At 40.6% G+C, this 18,115-nt stretch overlaps 8 protein-coding genes and 1 non-coding gene across 9 annotated transcripts; 4 read left to right on the forward strand and 5 right to left on the reverse strand.

Moving 5' to 3' along the window:
• Window positions 1-1,305: 1,305 nt before the first annotated feature.
• Skdi_12.trna4R lies at window positions 1,306-1,378 on the forward strand. The gene has a single exon. It is a non-coding gene; the product is annotated as a tRNA-Arg (tRNA).
• A 496-nt stretch (window positions 1,379-1,874) lies between these two features.
• AVL9 (Avl9p) lies at window positions 1,875-4,034 on the reverse strand (the record flags this gene model as incomplete). The annotated part of the gene is made up of 1 exon (XM_056229742.1): window positions 1,875-4,034. The coding sequence occupies one exon, from the start codon at window positions 4,032-4,034 to the stop codon at window positions 1,875-1,877; it is 2,160 nt and encodes a 719-aa protein (XP_056083730.1).
• Window positions 4,035-4,776: 742 nt separating this feature from the next.
• On the forward strand, window positions 4,777-7,362 carry CFT2 (cleavage polyadenylation factor subunit CFT2; the record flags this gene model as incomplete). Its single annotated transcript, XM_056229743.1, has 1 exon — window positions 4,777-7,362. One exon carries the CDS (start codon window positions 4,777-4,779, stop codon window positions 7,360-7,362), a length of 2,586 nt encoding a protein of 861 aa, XP_056083731.1.
• Window positions 7,363-7,660: 298 nt separating this feature from the next.
• Window positions 7,661-9,034, forward strand: MSL5 (mRNA splicing protein MSL5; the record flags this gene model as incomplete). Its single annotated transcript, XM_056229744.1, has 1 exon — window positions 7,661-9,034. One exon carries the CDS (start codon window positions 7,661-7,663, stop codon window positions 9,032-9,034), a length of 1,374 nt encoding a protein of 457 aa, XP_056083732.1.
• A 215-nt stretch (window positions 9,035-9,249) lies between these two features.
• On the reverse strand, window positions 9,250-11,313 carry CLF1 (Clf1p; the record flags this gene model as incomplete). The annotated part of the gene is made up of 1 exon (XM_056229745.1): window positions 9,250-11,313. One exon carries the CDS (start codon window positions 11,311-11,313, stop codon window positions 9,250-9,252), a length of 2,064 nt encoding a protein of 687 aa, XP_056083733.1.
• A 198-nt stretch (window positions 11,314-11,511) lies between these two features.
• On the reverse strand, window positions 11,512-12,195 carry TML25 (palmitoyl-(protein) hydrolase; the record flags this gene model as incomplete). The annotated part of the gene is made up of 1 exon (XM_056229746.1): window positions 11,512-12,195. One exon carries the CDS (start codon window positions 12,193-12,195, stop codon window positions 11,512-11,514), a length of 684 nt encoding a protein of 227 aa, XP_056083734.1.
• Window positions 12,196-12,391: 196 nt separating this feature from the next.
• SRN2 (ESCRT-I subunit protein SRN2) lies at window positions 12,392-12,955 on the forward strand (the record flags this gene model as incomplete). The annotated part of the gene is made up of 1 exon (XM_056229747.1): window positions 12,392-12,955. The coding sequence occupies one exon, from the start codon at window positions 12,392-12,394 to the stop codon at window positions 12,953-12,955; it is 564 nt and encodes a 187-aa protein (XP_056083735.1).
• Window positions 12,956-13,298: 343 nt separating this feature from the next.
• YPS1 (aspartyl protease) lies at window positions 13,299-15,008 on the reverse strand (the record flags this gene model as incomplete). Its single annotated transcript, XM_056229749.1, has 1 exon — window positions 13,299-15,008. The coding sequence occupies one exon, from the start codon at window positions 15,006-15,008 to the stop codon at window positions 13,299-13,301; it is 1,710 nt and encodes a 569-aa protein (XP_056083736.1).
• A 495-nt stretch (window positions 15,009-15,503) lies between these two features.
• YPS3 (aspartyl protease) lies at window positions 15,504-16,997 on the reverse strand (the record flags this gene model as incomplete). The annotated part of the gene is made up of 1 exon (XM_056229750.1): window positions 15,504-16,997. The coding sequence occupies one exon, from the start codon at window positions 16,995-16,997 to the stop codon at window positions 15,504-15,506; it is 1,494 nt and encodes a 497-aa protein (XP_056083737.1).
• Window positions 16,998-18,115: the final 1,118 nt, after the last annotated feature.

An 18,115-nucleotide genomic window follows, 5' to 3' on the forward strand; every position in this document is an offset into this window, starting at 1 on the left:
CAAAAAAATAAAATAGGGACAGTAAAACAAAAAATAAAAAAGTTGCCTGATATAAATATGTTGTGACAGTAATCAATCATCCATCAATTACCAGTACAGCTAATTGATACATTCATTCATGTAACTAGAATATTATCATATACGGTGTTAAGAAGATGACGCAAACTATCAGTTCAGTAAATAGGATTCAAAACAGTCATCGAATTTAGTGGAAGCTGAAGTGCAAGGATTGATAATGCAATAGGATCAATGAATAACGACGTATAAAATGAAGGAAGAAATAAGAATAAAATTATGTAAAATTGTCGATTCCCTTTCGTGGATTCCTAAATCCATGAGAAGAACTTCTAGTACATTCTATATTCGTAATATTATTAAGCTTACCAAAAATGGAATTCCAACAATTGGCACAAGATTTTATTGGACAATACTTTAGTATACTCTCTGAGCATCACACGGCCATTTGTGTGGATAATAGTAGTTGCTTGTTCCGGTTACTTTATATAAATCGATGAGGGCGTGTTTGTTGGAATTCCATTTTGATAGAGGCAATGATGTCAGATATATAAAACATGGTAGAAGCTACCCTCTAGGATGTAGGGAATCATCATTTCTATGTAATATTAAAAACATCTATAATCAATGGAGACTTGTTGTATCCAAGATTGAGATAGCTCAATAAGAGTACAGTACATCATAATAAACGTAACGGAAACACCCATAGAGCATATAAGAATGGGTACAGTAGGAAAATCACAAAATTGCTTCAATGTAGTATCCCGAACGTATAAATACCCGAACAATTAGTTAGATCTGAAATTCTGCGCTTCCGCTCTTTAAGTATAAACTAGATCTTATGTATTAGATATAAAATTGTTGATAATTAGTAGTATTAATTAAGAATAAAAGAAGAGCTCTTTCTTATACTATATAAGAGAGGTATATAAAACACACGCCGATTGGACATATTAAGTATGTTCAACATAAAAATAAACTGGGAAATTTACTATAAATTCAATGTAACGACTCATATCATATATATACATTCCAAGTTGATGTTCAATTAATGGATCTTTGACTCCAAGTGCACCCATCAATAGAACGTCATTTCAACATTCTTCATCCTGAAACAAGGACTAGTTATGTGAATAATGATGAGCCTACTTGTTCCAACAAAAATAAGTAACATCCGTGAATTACCGTGACAGCTAGTTTAGCAACAAGCTACTTCGGCGGGATCAACAGGATTCTTAGATTACCCTGGTATGGGACGAAACTACAACACCACATGACCAATAAATCTTATTCCTCGTGGCCCAATGGTCACGGCGTCTGGCTACGAACCAGAAGATTCCAGGTTCAAGTCCTGGCGGGGAAGATTTTTTTCACGAAAGAGTAACTTTTTCGTTCAGTGACTCAAATTTTCTTGGCTAATTTTCGTTGAGTTTTAACTGACAGGTTTCAAAACTATTAAGAGACTTGTGAAAATACTTCACGGAAGAAATAATAATGCTTTGGGTAAATATTACAACGCGCTACACTATTAATACCTAAGAAGCCAAAAAATCGTAAACTCATTACGAAGTTGAACTATGAACATAATCTGATAACATGCATGTGGATGCCATAAAAGTTTGCCCTTTGGCTCCTTGAAACTTCTACTATCTATGTCTGAACCTTATAGTTGCCCCCTGAGACTGGTCTTTGAACTCTTGATTAATTGTAACTCAAACATTTTCCCGATCTATTGAAAATCGTGACGTCCATAGTTTTTCCCTTTAACTTTGTCAGTTTAAAAAAGAATCTGTATCTTCTTCTTTTTTTTTGTCAACTTGATATTTAAAACTACTGCTATGAGCCTAATTTGGGCATCATCACTTTTCTTCATTCTGTGCTCTATTCACCATATCAGCCTCATCCACACCAGCTTCCCCATTAATGTAATTGCTTGTATTTCTCTCTTTAACGATTTTCTCGCGTTTTTGTTTATCGTGTTCATTATCATACGCTCCATCATCTTCAGAATATCCATGACCATCTTCAGTATGCTTATCTGCAACGTTTTCATCTTCACCAGAACTTCCCCCTTCATCCTCTGAACTGGCTTCACCGGCCTCTTCATCTTCAGTATTAGCCTCCGTGACATCAGTATGATTGTCACTGGTGTCTTGGCTATTTTCATCATTATCAGTATCGCCGTCACTTCCACTCGAATCACTATTTTTCTCTTCTTCTTGATCATCCTCCCCTTTCTCTGCGTTAGTTACCCCTTTAGGCTCATAATGTAATCCCAAACCCATCATGGCTTTCTGTATAGCATTTCCTGTTTTATTTCTATTTTTGAGATCTTCCGTGGATTCTGTAACATCATCATTAGTGGCATTCTTCGATTTGTTGAAATATTCCTTCCATGAATTCCATAGATTAGTTCCTGATTTTTCTATACTTTTGTCAGAATATATAGGAGTTTGAGAAACGGACCCCTTTGATTTGACACTTTCCTGGTCTTTAGCATCCTCTTCACTCTGATGTCCATTTTTATTACTTGAGGTATTGCTGGCACTTCTTTTCAAATTGTGAAATGTGGCTAAGAATCGTTGCTGTAATAAAGATAATGTGTCGGCACCATTATATATATGCTTTGGAGGAAACAAGTCGAATAGTCTATCATCCGTTCTTGAATTAAATATTTGAAAATTTTGGGTTTCTTTCCAACTTTGAACCCAATGTAAATTAAACAAATGTAAGGGATTAGAATTCAGCATGTCTTCGGGTATAGTCTTCAGAGCTTGCTCGTTCTCTTTATGTAGCTCCAAATAATCACTTAGTTTTACACTGGAAAGTAACCCTGTTAGATAATCTTCGAATTGCCATCTAATGAAATCTTCACTTCCTTCAAACTGAGAGTTTTTAGGCGTTTCATCATCATTTTCATTCCACGTGTCTGATACAATCCCAGATATAGATTCAATCCACTTTTTATCATGACCTGATAATTGAAGAGCGGGGTTTAAAGCCTTGTCCAGAATTTCGACAGTGGAATTGTCTGTATTGACAAATATATGGCACAACTCCTCCTTTTGTTCAGCGAGCAACGTGTTGGAACTTCCTATCATAAAAAACAAAGTACATTCTGATTTAATGTCATTCATCTGTTGCAATGGTGTATAAGGTGAGAAGAGACCACCTTTCTCGAAAATCGGCAAAGGGAAACCTAAGAACCTCAACACTGATTCTCGATTGCTTGATTTGAACGAGTCTACCACCTTTATTTGCGAAACATCCTGGAACAGTTGAGGACTTCCAGAATTTTGCAAATTTGACATTAAGTCCGGAATTAGGCTAATCAGAGCAAACTGTAGATTACACAAAGCTTCCACATCATTACCGTAAACTACAATTTTTCTTTCAAGCATGATCGCCTTCAGCAAGACCAAAACATTTTTTTTGAAGTCGTGCAGTATTTTCCTCAAACACAACCCGACATACAGACGATTCTCAGCGTTTTTGCCCAACGATGTGGGCGTATAAATGGACTTCAGGTTCTCATATAAAGACTGAATGATCTTCCTATCACCAAAATCATGTTGCAAAAAAAAAGCATTAGTCACTATACTAAGTTTGTCCTTGATTTGGCCGAAAATTGGTTGCCTCGAGATAACTACGATTGCTTTCTGCACAGTAGATCGGGTTACGTCTTTATCTCTAGTGACCAATTCATCGCTCTTTATCTGTCTCGAGCAGGATATGGCAAATAAAGTCGTACTGTCATTGATGCTATCATCGCTCAAGTTAGTGGCCCCATTTGGGGGACTCATTTGTCTCTTTTCATCATATAGCAGTGTGAAATAAGTAAATGTCTCTTCAAAAGAATGTGAGCCATCAGGAAGGGCTTGAAAGGGTAAATTTGGCCATAGAACCGCACTTTGGGTATCCTCGGGTAGCCCACACCAATATTCTATTTCAGGACCTCTTTTATGATGAAAATCTACGAGGCAGACACCAAAAATGACTGCTTCTTCTTGTTCATCCATTACTTGCGACGATGAGGTTACGATAATGCACGAATGTATATATTAATTTGCTATGGTCTTTCTACTTGGATCTCTTCGAGAGGCCAAACGTTGTTCTGAAAAAGAAATTTCGTGAAGAGCAGTGACAAAGCTTCATCGAGCTGTACATTCTTATGCAAGATTCGTTATTGAAGCTCTTTTTGGTTTGCATGAACTTTTCAGTTACCCGTTTTGAATACTATTACCCGTTCAAAAAGCAGCATATCAGCGGCTATTCTGGGATATACAACACTCGAACAACTTTGTCTTCTCATAAGTTTAAAGAGTAAACGGAGACTCAACTTACCGATTGACGAGTTAGTATCCACTAGAGACCTGGAATACTGAAAAGGACGCAGCAACGAGCGGATTGGCTCGGTTATAAATGCATGCATTTTGAAGTTTTTCTGATTCACGCCATTTTGGGCAGTGCGATTCTTCAAGCTCAAATTTGAACAGAATGACCGCCATTTCAATAGTTAATTAACTACAAAATAATTGTCAATGTTTCGGACAGAAAAGATGGGATGATGTGGGTATGCTATTATTTTGATGCTATTGTAATATATCACAGAAAAAAAAGTAGTTTTCACTTTTCGGAAACTTTTCCCGCTTTTCTTAGACAATCTACAATTTTGACATCAGTTGAACAAATGTTTCGCTAATTAAGGTTACTGTACAGAGTAGGAAATAAAGGAAGGACGTTAAGGGGGAACGAATATATATGACGTACAAATTCAGCTGTTGCGATGATGGGTCCGGAACTACTGTTGGTTCAGTGGTGCAATTTGATAACGTGACTCTGTTAATCGATCCTGGCTGGAATCCATCTAAAGTATCGTATGAGCAATGTATCAAATACTGGGAAAAGGTGATACCCGAAGTCGATGTAATAATATTATCGCAGCCGACGACTGAATGTTTAGGTGCTCACTCTCTGTTGTACTATAATTTTGTCTCTCACTTCATATCGAGAATACAGGTTTACGCTACTCTTCCTGTTATCAATCTGGGAAGGGTTTCCACCATAGATTCATATGCATCAGCGGGTGTCATAGGTCCATATGACACAAATAAACTTGATCTTGAGGATATCGATAAATCTTTTGACCATATAGTTCCTTTGAAATACTCGCAATTGGTAGATCTGCGATCAAGATACGATGGGCTGACTTTATTAGCATACAATGCTGGTGTGTGCCCAGGTGGTTCTATTTGGTGCATCAGCACATATTCTGAAAAATTGATCTATGCCAAGAGATGGAACCACACCAGAGATAATATACTAAATGCTGCTTCCATATTGGATTCCGCCGGGAAACCTTTGTCAACTTTGATGAGACCTTCTGCAATAATTACTACCTTGGACAAGTTTGGTTCCTCTCAACCTTTCAAAAAACGGTCGAAAAGTTTTAAAGACACATTAAAGAGAGGTTTAAGTTCAGATGGGTCTGTTATAATACCGGTAGATATGAGTGGGAAGTTTCTGGACTTATTCACGCAGGTCCATGAGTTATTATTTGAAAGCACGAAGATTAATGCACATACACAGGTGCCTGTACTTATCGTGTCATATGCGAGAGGGAGAACTTTAACATATGCTAAATCCATGCTTGAATGGCTATCTCCATCGTTGCTTAAAACATGGGAAAATAGAAATAATACCTCACCGTTTGAAATTGGATCACGAATCAAAATAATATCACCGAATGAATTGAATAAATACGCTGGTACCAAGATTTGCTTCGTGTCAGAGGTGGAGGCCTTGATTAACGAAGTTTTGACTAAAGTGGGTAATTCTGAAAAAACAACCTTGATATTGACTAAACCAAACTTTGAATCTGCATCATCTTTGGACAAAATATTAGAACTTTTAAAGCAAAAGGAAAGCAATCGGAAGTCTTCATTTAAGGAAGGTAAACCGTTCATTTGCGATAACTACATATCAATAGACACTATAAAGGAAGAACCTTTGAAGAAAGAAGAATTAGAGGCGTTTAAAGTACAATTAAAAGAAAAAAAGCAAAACAGAAATAAGAGAATTTTACTAGTGCAAAGGGAATCTAAAAAGCTGGCCAATGGCGGCGCAATCATAGATGATACCAAGGCGGATAGGTCGATAAACGGTCAAGACATATTAGCAGACAATATTAATGACGAATCAGTCACTGATAATATCATAGGAGAAGACGAAGATGAAGAAGAGGAAGAGAATGATAATTTACTAAGCTTACTTAAGGATAATTCCGAAAAATCATCGATGAAGAAAAACATCGAAGTTCCTGTGGATATCATAATACAACCAAGTGCAACTTTAAAGCATAAAATGTTTCCGTTCAATCCAATCAAGGTTAAGAAGGATGATTACGGATCCGTTGTAGATTTCACGATGTTTATACCCGATGATGTAGACAATATTAATCAAAATAGCAGGAAGAGGCCAATCAAGGATGATAGCAGAAGCGCGAACTCTGTAGGCGAAGAAGAAGACAAAAACGAGGACGAAGACGGTTATAATGTAGGGGATCCAGTAAGCAAAAAGAGAAAACATCGCACTTCTCGTACTTCTCGTTATTCAGGATTTACTGCTGCAGAAGGGTCCGAAAACTTTGATAATTTAGACTATCTAAAGATAGAAAAAACTCTTTCTAAAAGAACGATTTCGACGGCAAATATTCAATTGAAATGTTCCGTAGTGGTCTTAAATTTGCAAAGTTTAGTTGATCAAAGATCTGCATCCATTATATGGCCGTCACTAAGATCCAGAAAAATGGTGCTTTCAGCACCTAAACAAGTACAAAATGAAGAAGTAATGGCTAAACTCACCAACAAAAATATCGAAGTGGTCAACATGCCATTGAATAAAATAGTAGAATTTAACACAACCATAAAGGCTCTCGAAATCTCCATAGATTCTGAGCTTGACAATCTTCTAAAGTGGCAGCGCATTAGTGATAGTTACACGGTGGCCACAGTTGTTGGCAGACTAGTTAAGGAGAGCCTTCCACAAGTTAACAATCACCAAAGAACGGCTTCTAGAAATAAACTAGTTTTGAAGCCATTAAAAGGTTCATCGAGAATTCATAAGACAGGCGCGTTATCTATTGGTGACGTTAGGTTAGTACAGCTGAAGAAACAGCTAACAGACAAAAACTACATAGCAGAATTTAAAGGTGAAGGTACACTGGTCATAGATGGAAAAGTTGCGGTACGTAAGATTAATGATGCAGAAACCATTATCGATGGTACGCCATCTGAACTTTTTGATACTGTTAAGAAGTTAGTTACAGATATGCTAGCAAAAATTTAGCATTAACATATGTACTGCATCAGTCTTGGGTATATGAACAACCCAAAGCTATATATTTTGTATTTACTATGTATCTTACACTGCTATTATCTGTATAAAACGTTCTATACTCACTATTAACGACATTGTATTTTTTCTCTCTTTCTTTTCCCCGTTGAATTCAAAATTTCCAAAAAGTTTCAATATTTGAATTTTGCCCTAATTTACTATGACTGCAATTCCACGTGAAGTATAAAGAATAATTTTAGCTGAGTTGTAGATTAACCTCAGTCTCTTTGAAATCAGCAAGGAGATTAGGATGACAGAAGAAAAATTTGAGGTTCCCCCAGACGTCAACTTATCGTTATGGAGAAAAAATGCAGTGGAAAGTGATGTGCATCGATTCAATTCTCTTCCATCAAAAATTAGTGGAGCTCTCACTAGAGAACAGATTTATTCATACCAGGTCATGTTCAGAATTCAGGAAATTACCATCAAGCTCCGTACGAATGATTTTACTCCTCCCTCAAGAAAAAACAGATCGCCTTCTCCTCCGCCAGTTTATGATGCCCAGGGCAAGAGAACGAATACTCGTGAAGAGAGATATAGAAAGAAATTAGAGGATGAACGTATTAAGTTAGTTGAAATCGCAGTAAAGGCTATCCCTTACTTCGTCCCTCCAGATGATTACAGAAGGCCAACAAAATTTCAGGATAAGTATTATATCCCCGTAGATCAATATCCAGATGTTAATTTTGTTGGCTTGTTGTTAGGCCCTCGTGGGCGTACTTTGAGGAAATTACAGGAGGATTCTAACTGTAAAATCGCAATTAGAGGTAGAGGTTCGGTTAAAGAAGGTAAAAACGCAAGTGACCTACCTCCAGGTGCTATGAATTTCGAGGATCCATTGCACTGTTTGATTATCGCAGACTCAGAAGATAAGATTCAAAAAGGCATAAAGGTATGCCAAAACATTGTTATAAAAGCAGTGACATCTCCCGAAGGTCAAAATGATTTGAAACGAGGTCAACTGAGAGAATTAGCAGAACTTAATGGTACTTTGAGAGAAGATAACAGGCCTTGTCCAATTTGTGGCTTGAAAGATCATAAAAGGTATGATTGCCCAAATAGAAAAGTCCCAAATATACAAGGCATCGTATGCAAAATATGTGGACAAACAGGACATTTCAGTAGAGATTGCATATCATCATCTCAAAGAATGAGCCGTTTTGACAGAAACGCTTCGGTCAGTAATAGCGCGCCAATACAGAGCAACAACGTCAACTATAATAATAGTACCTACCCAGTTCAAGCGCCAAAAAGATCTCGTTTTGATAATTCGGTAGATGCCACTCAAAGATTTCAACCTTCATCACGTTATGTACCAACACCGTCGCCACCTGCGTCAGACGTTCCAAGGCAAGCGCAAAAAGTGACGCCTACGCCGCCTCCTGGTCTAACTCAAAGTAATTTCAGCACCGGTGTTCCAGGAATGGCTCCTCCAGCACTGCAAAACCCGCCAGATTCGGTGCAAACCAAGTTTGCCCTACCCCCTCCCCCTGGTATGAGCACAGTACAATCTCCAATCATACCTCCTCCTGGACTAAACGGTCCACCAGGATTTTCTAATACTACGAACAATGACCTTAACAAAACGAAACCTCCAGGACTTCAAGGCCCCCCAGGACTATAATAATTCCTCATTATAGACTTACTGCATTTTCTATTTACATTCAAGGTATGTACTCTCTATTTTTGCGCACTTTTACCGATTTTTTTGCCTCCCTAGTTATTATTATGAGCGTTTGATATTTAATTTACTTACTTGCGTATTTTTTCCACTGTCTAGTTTTTACAATGTGAAAAACAGGACCGAAAACAACATCTCATGGTTGAACACACTTTTGCTCAAAGGGTCTGTTCCTGTTTCCACTTTCTTGCTAATTCCAAGAACTTTGATGGTTTCGGCTTATCATCGTCGATATCGTCGGGGAATATGTAATCTTCAAACTCCTCTTCTATGCCATTCTGTAGCTTTGTCCTTTTGACTATTTTGGGGAATCTCTTTTTAACAATTTCTTGATCCACTTCGGTACCGTAACCTTCTTCATAGTCGTTCAATGCTTCTAAGATAAACAATCGCGCTTGTTTATCATCCTTATCTTTGTAGAATAAAACAGCTTCTTCAAAAACTTTTCTTGCTTCCACTTTATTCTCATCGGTAATTTCGAATTCAATATCTTCATCTACATTTTCACTTTGTAACTTCGCCAAATTTGATAGTTGTTGATCCGTTGGAGTTGAACTTTGATACATGGCAAACTCGATCCAGCTTTGCACAGAATATTCATTAAGTTCCAAGTAATTTCTATAAAGCTTCCTTGCCTTCTCAAATTCCTGTGATTCCGTCTCAAATGTTATATATCTTTGAAGCAATTGAACTTTGGCCTCCCTGGTCAGGAATTGAGAATTTTCATCCAACGCAATCGTGTATATGCCTCTCACTCTTTCTTCGTCTCCTAAGTTTTCTTCTAATTCTGCATATTGTAACCAAATTTGCATATCAGAGGGCCGGAATTCAATGAATTTTTCATATATTTTTCTAACGCGATCAAATTCTTTCAATTTCACTTCTAATTCAATGTAGCTTTTGAAAGTTTTTGCCTTGGGGCATAAACCAATGGCTCTACCCAAGATCTTTCTTGCCTTCGGAATGTTATCCTGTCGTATCAAAAATTTTGAATACATTATCCATATTTTTGAAAAAGTGAAATGCTCATGTGGGACAATATCATTTATTAATCTTTGAAAAATTTCATCTTCCAGCAACGGATCTTCCAATTCAAACTCCACATAACATATATATCTGATCCATAAATAGATGTATCTTCTCCAATGGAAAGTTTTTGATAGTTCTTTTGGTCGGCCGTTCATAATAGCTTTTTCAAAACACTGCAATATTTGATCGGGAAAGCTTTCTAAAATGAGATCTAAATACAACCACCAAGTGTCATAATCATACGCGTCACGACTCAGCAATGTTTCATAGTCCATTTTTCTCTTATAGCTGATAGTTTCTTCTATAGAGCTTACGTTACCAAATTGTTTCTCAAAATCCAACAATCCATTCTTAAGTAATTGATTTGAAGACCATCTTTCTATGGCAATCCGGTAAAGGGCAGCGGATCTTTCATATTCTTGTTGCGTAGCTTCCCAATGGGCGAATGAATTTACCACTTTCGCAATCTCGACGTCCGACCAAATATGTAAATTTTGAAGGTTCACCACTGTGTCTAGCGCTAAAGAGTATACTTTTCTCGTAAATTCAGCATTGCCGTGTCTAATTTCAAATTTGGCCCAATTCAGCCACGTTTTCACTTGAGGATGAACCATGACATATTTAGAATAAATCTCTCTTACGCTGCCCCAGTTTTTCTGTCTCACTTCAAAATCAACAAAGGAATTCCATGCATTGACGCCTGGCTCCAAGGAGCACCATTTTGTGTACAATGATCGTACGATTTCAATATTGTTCAGCGACTCTTCAACTATGAGATACTTGTACCATAACTTGTCAACTCTCGGCAGCGTACCAATGGCCCTATTTAGCAGATTTCTGGCGTGATTAATGAATTTTGCTTTCAATTCAGCATCAATGTAACGTATCCAGAGAGGAATAAATGAATTATCTACTAATAAAGCTCTTTCAAAGATGGATCTTGCACGCCTCATATCCTGCTGTTCGATCTCGAATTGGGCGTAACGAATCCATTGACCCATGTCCAGTCTATTTCTCTTCAAGTAGCCCTCATATTCTGTTCTCTTTCTACGTTGATGTTCTCGAAGCTCTTCTAAATCCAGTATATCAATATTAGTTGATCCTCTGGCCTTTTGGCCCTTCTTGTACACATCCCGCAGGATCTGCTCCGCAGAGATATGTGGGTTAACAGGTGCTGGTTCCAAAGAGTCCATCCAGGCAATATCACTGCAGTTTGGCTCAAGGCTATTCGATTTGAATTAAATATTGAGTTTCATGATCGATAATCTCATCGTCCCATTAATTTGGCAAAGAGGTCTGTAAATTTCTATCGCGTCCTACGGAGGCATATATAACATTTATGAAAGGTATAATAGCAGATAATCATGATAATAAAAGTGAACAAAAAAGGGCTATGAAGATAGACACTTCTTGATGAAAGCTGTCAAATCCTCCAGTTCTTCAGGGACTGTGGAATGAGTCATACCGTTATATACCTTGAATTCATAGTCCTGTATGCCACAGCTATCTTGGTAGAACTGTTTGGCCTTCAAACCTAGAGATATGGGAACCACGGGATCCATGTCACCATGTCCATGGAAAACCGGTGTTCTTACATTGAGACTATTTTTGTGTTGTTTTAGGATACCTGGAACGGAACAGAATCCCGAAAGAGCCACAATGCCGCCAATCTTCCATGGTAAGGTCACAGATGTTGCCAAGGCTAATGCGGCTCCTTGAGAGAACCCCCCAATAATAATATGTTCTGGTTTAATCCCCTTGTCAATTTCCTGTTTAACTGTCTTTTCAATGGCATCTAAAGAAGTCATAAAACCATCGCTGTCGACTTTGGAAAAGTTGGAGTCCCATTCTAAGATGTCAAACCAAGCAGGCATCAATGCACCGCCGTTTGCTGTTACACGGATTTCCGGAGCATTAGGGAACACAAAGTTAGTGTGCTGGAAAGCGGCAGGGTCTCGCTGTTGTAAATACTGAGCTAAAAATCCCCACCCTGAACCAGTATCGCCTAATCCATGTAAAAATATGATTGTTTGACGAGCTGGCTGGGCTTTTGCTACAATTCTCAGTCCATTCATTTTTCAACTGTACTTGTGCGTGTGAAGATATTATACGTTCTTATTTTTGGCTTCTTTTGCTTGCGTTCTCACCTTGATACGAGACCATTTTTCTCTAATAAGCGTTCCAAAAAGAAGGGAAATGTAAAAGTGAAGACAAACTTAAAATCATAGAGTGAGCAAATTAGCGGGCTGAAACAAGTGTCTCAAACCCAACATGGATGTATTGCCAACTTTGAGTATACAAGAGAAAGATAATGAGAGAAATGATAAAAGAAATGATAGTATCCCCCTACCTGAGGCGATTCACCTTCTTTCATCAAAAGAGATAATCGACCTAATTCAAATTCACAGACATCAATTGGAGCTCTACGTGACGAGATTCAATCCCCTGACTGAAATCGTCGAGAAAATTAATGCATTTAGAGACCAATTTAGACAATTGGAAGAGGAATTTGAAGATTTGCACGAACAAAGAAATGAGGTACAAGCTCAATTAGAAAACTGCAGAATCCTAGAATCCAAATATGTCGCAAGTTGGCAGGATTATCATTCCGAATTCACAGAAAAATATGGAGATATAGCAATGAGAAATAAGCTGGAGCAAAATACCAAAAAACTCGGCGAAGAAAGTTCGCAACTAGAAGCCTCCGTGAGAACTGTCGAGTCGGCAGATGACTTGGACGAATTCATTAAAACTTATCTAGACACACGAACACAGTATCACTTGAGAAGGGAGAAACTCGCAACTTGGGAAAGCCAAGGGAAACTGAGATACTAGTCAGTAACGGGCCAGTTTATGAAGAAATATATACATATATGAATTTTATACCTTAATATGAATGATTATTTTAGATGCCAAAGAAATTATTGGAGTAGTAAACCTCCTACTGATAAGCGATATCTCAACTAAATATACTAAAAAGAAACAAATATGTAAGTAATGACCTACTTCAATGAATAAAATAAAAAAATATCGTGAAATTAAAATGAAAACCGTCAATGTAACAGCGAAATAAATGAAAGAAAAATTAAGCTGAATCGTTTGAATGAGAACGATAATCCACCCCCAGAAACCTCAACTTGGGTATGAAAACGTAAATGTCTAAACTTTGCAGCGATTTTCAAATGAATGCAAAAAGAAGAGTGATTAATGTGAATGGCAAAGATGGCGCCATACGATCACCAACATTCCTACTTTTGCTTGTTGTAGAAGTGGCTGACGCGGTAGCCGATGTCACATTACCGCTAAATGAGGCGGTTTGCGAACTATCCACTGTAAATATGTTACCACCGGTAACAATAGATGCACTTGTGGACCAAGTGCTTGTATAACCCGGTGCTTTGATGGCACTTGGAATAGAGGACGTAATAACCTCGATGTTTTCATTAGTGATGTTGTATTGAGCTTGTGCCATCGAGATCTCCAAATTGTCTAAATCATAAACGACGTATGCGTTGGTCAAAAACGAATCACCCAAGATGGTGGTGTCATCTGTTGCGATGATGCCTAGAAGACAGATGTTTCCTGCATTCAAAATAAAACTGGAGAGCGATGCGTTGATGTGAAAACCACCAAAATCGAATACGATTTGGGTACTATTGCTGTTGGATGGGCAATCCAGTACGTAATACCCTAGTCTGGAAGAGTATTGCGCATCCAGCTCATCAGCGATCATAGCTACCACAGCCTGAGGTAAGTAAGTCAAAGTAGTACCGGAATCCAATAAGGCTGGTATTTGGGTTGTAGTCAAAGTTTTCTGACTATTGTCAGGATAGCTGATGCCGATACCATTGATGGTAACATCAAATTGAATGGGGGAGCTGAACCCACTTGCACTCAAAGTGTTTACAATGGGGACAGTGTACAAAGTACCGGCATATTTACTATGATCCACGGCACCGAACAGAATGGTGCCATGTTTAGCGTCCGAATCGTTCAAGTACAAAGAATAAGCGTTGGTCTTGATAGCACCTGAATTTTTCAATACCATGGGGAAATTGTCGTATGTATAAGGTCTCCTGCTACTAGATGCAGTGGAGCCGGAATAAGTGACTTCCAACTCAGGCAAACCAATGCCTAGCACGCCCATGGTCGAATTCGTCTCGTTCGCAACGGCAAACGACAACCCAGTGACATTCAAATCACTCAAATCCAAAATATCCGTACCAAAGGTCCCAGAGGCGAAAGTGCCGTCACCGTAGCTGATACTGAAGTAAGTGTTGTTGGATCTGAAAGTCGAAGAGTCTGAAGTGGTGAAAGTCCCGAATTCCTGACAGTTCATGGTAGCTTCCGAGGCAGGCACGGATTGGGTTGCGGTCCCTGAACCTCCGCCTGAACCCGTGGCTGTCGGGCCAATGGCACTACCCGTTCCTGTCAGCCAGCCAAATGGATTTATGTCGTTAACCAAAGCTCCGCTGCTCGACGAATCATCACGTTTGTTAATGACACGCCTGCGACTGCTGCTCATGCTGCCAGAGGAACAGTATGGATTGTTGGAACCCATAATCCACAGATCGGACGAGCCCGTGTCCACCAGCACGGTGACATTCTGTGGGGGGGTGCCTACTTCCAAGTCCACCGAATAAAAACTTTGCTGGTTGGTGATTATGATCTCCTCGTAACCGTCTGCCCTTTTAAGAAGACGCACCTCTGGTTTTTTATCCGTACCAACATCATCTCTCGTGTCCCCGTAGAGCTTGTGAAAGGGCAGCTTGACGAACTTGGAGTTCGAGTCGTCGTCGCGCTTGCTTGCTGCCGGTATTATCTTGGCCAGCGTCTGCAATGCGAAAAGTGACGAAAGTACCGCAGATCTTACAGTTGTCAACTTCATATGTAGTGCGTTATATTAGTGGCTTGGTGTGCAATTTGTCTTTTTAAACGATATGTGTATATACAAAAAAGCCAACAGCGTTCTTCACTCAATATCCATCCAATTGCAGAAGCAGGTGCGAACGTAAAGAGAAGAAAAAAAAGTAAATCCTATTCAACACCCTTTTCTTAAGTATTCGGTTTTCCCTGTTTCTTCTATTTGAAAGTGCAAGATATTCTGGAAAAAAACCTTAATTTTTTTTCGGACACATCAACGAAACCAAAATTACTCATGGCGCAGTATAAAAGGAGCGAAAAGCCCCTATGTCCAGCGGATGAAGAGGAGGAGGAGGAGGGAGGCAGTGCCACGGGAGGGTGTCTTGGCGGCACGTCACGTAAGGTAAGGCGATCTATCTGACGCGTCAAAACGTGCTATTTTAGAATGAATTTATTTTACGTATACACTCGTCTTGAAATCGTGCCGAGGGAAGAATATGTCTATATATTGCGTACTGTTCTATGAGGAAATAACAGTAAGGATGAGTAAGAATGCAAGAAGCGGCAGAGCCAGCGCAGACCGCGCACTGGTAGCCGAGTTGGCAGCGACGTCTTGAAGGGCTCTCTTGTTTCTGTGGGTCGGCTTTGCGCTGGAGGTGGTGTTCATGGTCGTATTCTTATTCTTGGAGGCGGTGGTGAAGATGTTACCGCCCGACGTGACTGAGGCGTAGTTGGACCAAGTGCTGTTGTAGCCGGGGGCTCTTGTAGCGCTTGGGACGGTGGACTTGATGGCTTCGATGTCCTCCGCGCCCGTGCCGTACTTGGCCTGTGCCAGTGACACTTCGTAGTTGTCCAAGTCGTAGACCACGTAGGCGTTTCTCAAGAACGAGTCGCCAAGAATGGCCGTTGCGTTGCCCGCTTGTGGGATGACCGCCAAGACGCATGTACCGCCCACACTGGTCTGCATGGTGAAGTCCGATACGGGGGCGTTGATGTGGAACCCACCAAAGTCAAACGCCACGCTGGTGTCATTGTCGCTTGAGGGACACGCGTACTCGTAGTAGCCCAGTGCCTTGGAATACGTGGCATTCAAGCTTTTCGCTAGCAAGGCCACCGCCTGCGAGGGGAGATACGTCAGCGTCGTACCTGAATCGAGCAGAGCTGGGATCTTGGTGGCAGTCAACGTGGTGTTGTGCCTGTCCGTTTGTAGTCCAATACCATGAAGAGTGACGTCGAACGCCACTGGGTGCTGGTAGCCCTGCGACCTGTACAGGTTAACCAGCGGGACCGTGTACAGTCGGCCCTCGTACTTGCTGTGGTCGACAGCGCCGAACAAGATGCTGCCGGAGGACTGCGACTCGTCATTCAGGAAAAGCGAGTATGCAGTGGCATCGATGGCCCCGGAACGCTTCAAAAACAGCGGGAAGTTGTCGTACTCGTAGCTCTTCTTGTCTACCACAGCGACTTTGCCAGAATAGGTGACTTCCAGAGCGGGCAGGCCGATTCCGAGCACTCCAAAGGTCGAGTTAGATTCGTTCGCCACGGCAAACGACAGCCCGCTGAGGTCCAGACCATTATACTTGAGTCTGTCTTGGCCAAACGCACCTTGTGCAAAGGTCCCGTCGCCGTAGGCGGCGTAGAAGGGCGAAGACTTGTTGGCTTTGAAAGTGGACGACTTGGTCTTGTCGAACACACCGTACTGGTCGCAGTCCATCACGGAGCCGCAGTACGGGTTCCCCTTGCTGGGAACCCACAGGTCTGCTGAACCCGTGTCCAGCAGAACGGTAAGGCTTTGTGAGGGCGTACCAATGGCTAGCTCAACAGAATAGAAGCTCTGCTCATTGGCCAACACGAATTTTTCGTGCCCATTGGACCTCTTGCCCAGAACGTTACCTGCGCCGTCCTGGTTTTTCACGAAGGGAATCTTGACATACTTCTCCCTGGGAAGTATGCTTCCCAGTGCTAGAGTATTCAAGACTGCTAAAGAAACTGCTGCCGCCGATATAACTTTCATAGTCTCAAGCTCGACTTTTGCCGCACGATCTACAAGGACACCCCATTACAAACTACACACATCTACATAGCATAGACACATGCATGTACATACACACACACATATATATATATATATATATATCTGGGGAGCCCGTAGCATAGTTTGGACCAGCTTCCTTTCGAGGCTTATGGTTCTTGAATGCCTCGCTATTTTTAATTTCTTTTCCCTGAAGAGTAATCGGATCGCCAATAATTCCCACTATAGGGAAAGCGCGAAAAAAAAAGAGAGATTTTTCATCATTTCTTCAGTTCTCGTACGGCCCGGCCCAAGATATCCGGTTCTCGTTTCTGCCCCCAATCCAACAAGCAGAATCCAATAAACCAAGCAGCAAAGTCCAGCAGCAATTTACAACAGATGCCGCATCGGCAACCTTGCGCATGAATGCCTTATAGATGCCAAAGTGCCAAAAACAATGATGCTGACGCGCTACCGTCCCGTAACAAATGATGAGTGGCATGCTTACTTCACCACTTCACCCCGGGCCATTTTTCTTGGCGATCCGGAAGAACTTCGCCGGGTGCCTTATTTCGCCCAGCACCTCCGCACCTCCGCACTAAAGTGGTTGTTCTCAGCGTATATGCGGTCCATGAGAATGGGATAGAGATTGTGGCTACGCATGCACCTAGACAGGTCATCGAATACACTGCTCCAGGGTGTACAAGCTCGACCGTTTGGACAAGGAGCACATCCTCCTCGACGGTTTCCGGTTTAATCGATAGGGCACCAAATTCTATGCAGTGTTCGCTTACTTAAGCAATAGGACAATTAAATACTTATGTAATTCTACGAATGAACTAACGAAAGCGTTGGCAGAGTGTGCTGTAGGGCGTGTGAAGAGTTACTCGCCGTACAAGGAGCCAAAGGAGGTAGAGTAGCGTGGTGTGAAATTTTTTTTCTCGCAATTATCACGTATGGTATGCACGCAAGCACACACAAGCCTGTGTGTTCATACGCACGAAGGCATACCGATAGTTTTGGCATGTAGAAGGAGTCCGACATGATTTGATGGCTTAGGCGCCATTTAGCTACTCCCGTTGCCCTTTTTTTTGGGTCGCTTATGTGTTCGTCAGTGTAAA

This window comes from Saccharomyces kudriavzevii, assembly GCF_947243775.1.
Source record: "Saccharomyces kudriavzevii IFO 1802 strain IFO1802 genome assembly, chromosome: 12".
NCBI lineage: Eukaryota > Fungi > Ascomycota > Saccharomycetes > Saccharomycetales > Saccharomycetaceae > Saccharomyces > Saccharomyces kudriavzevii.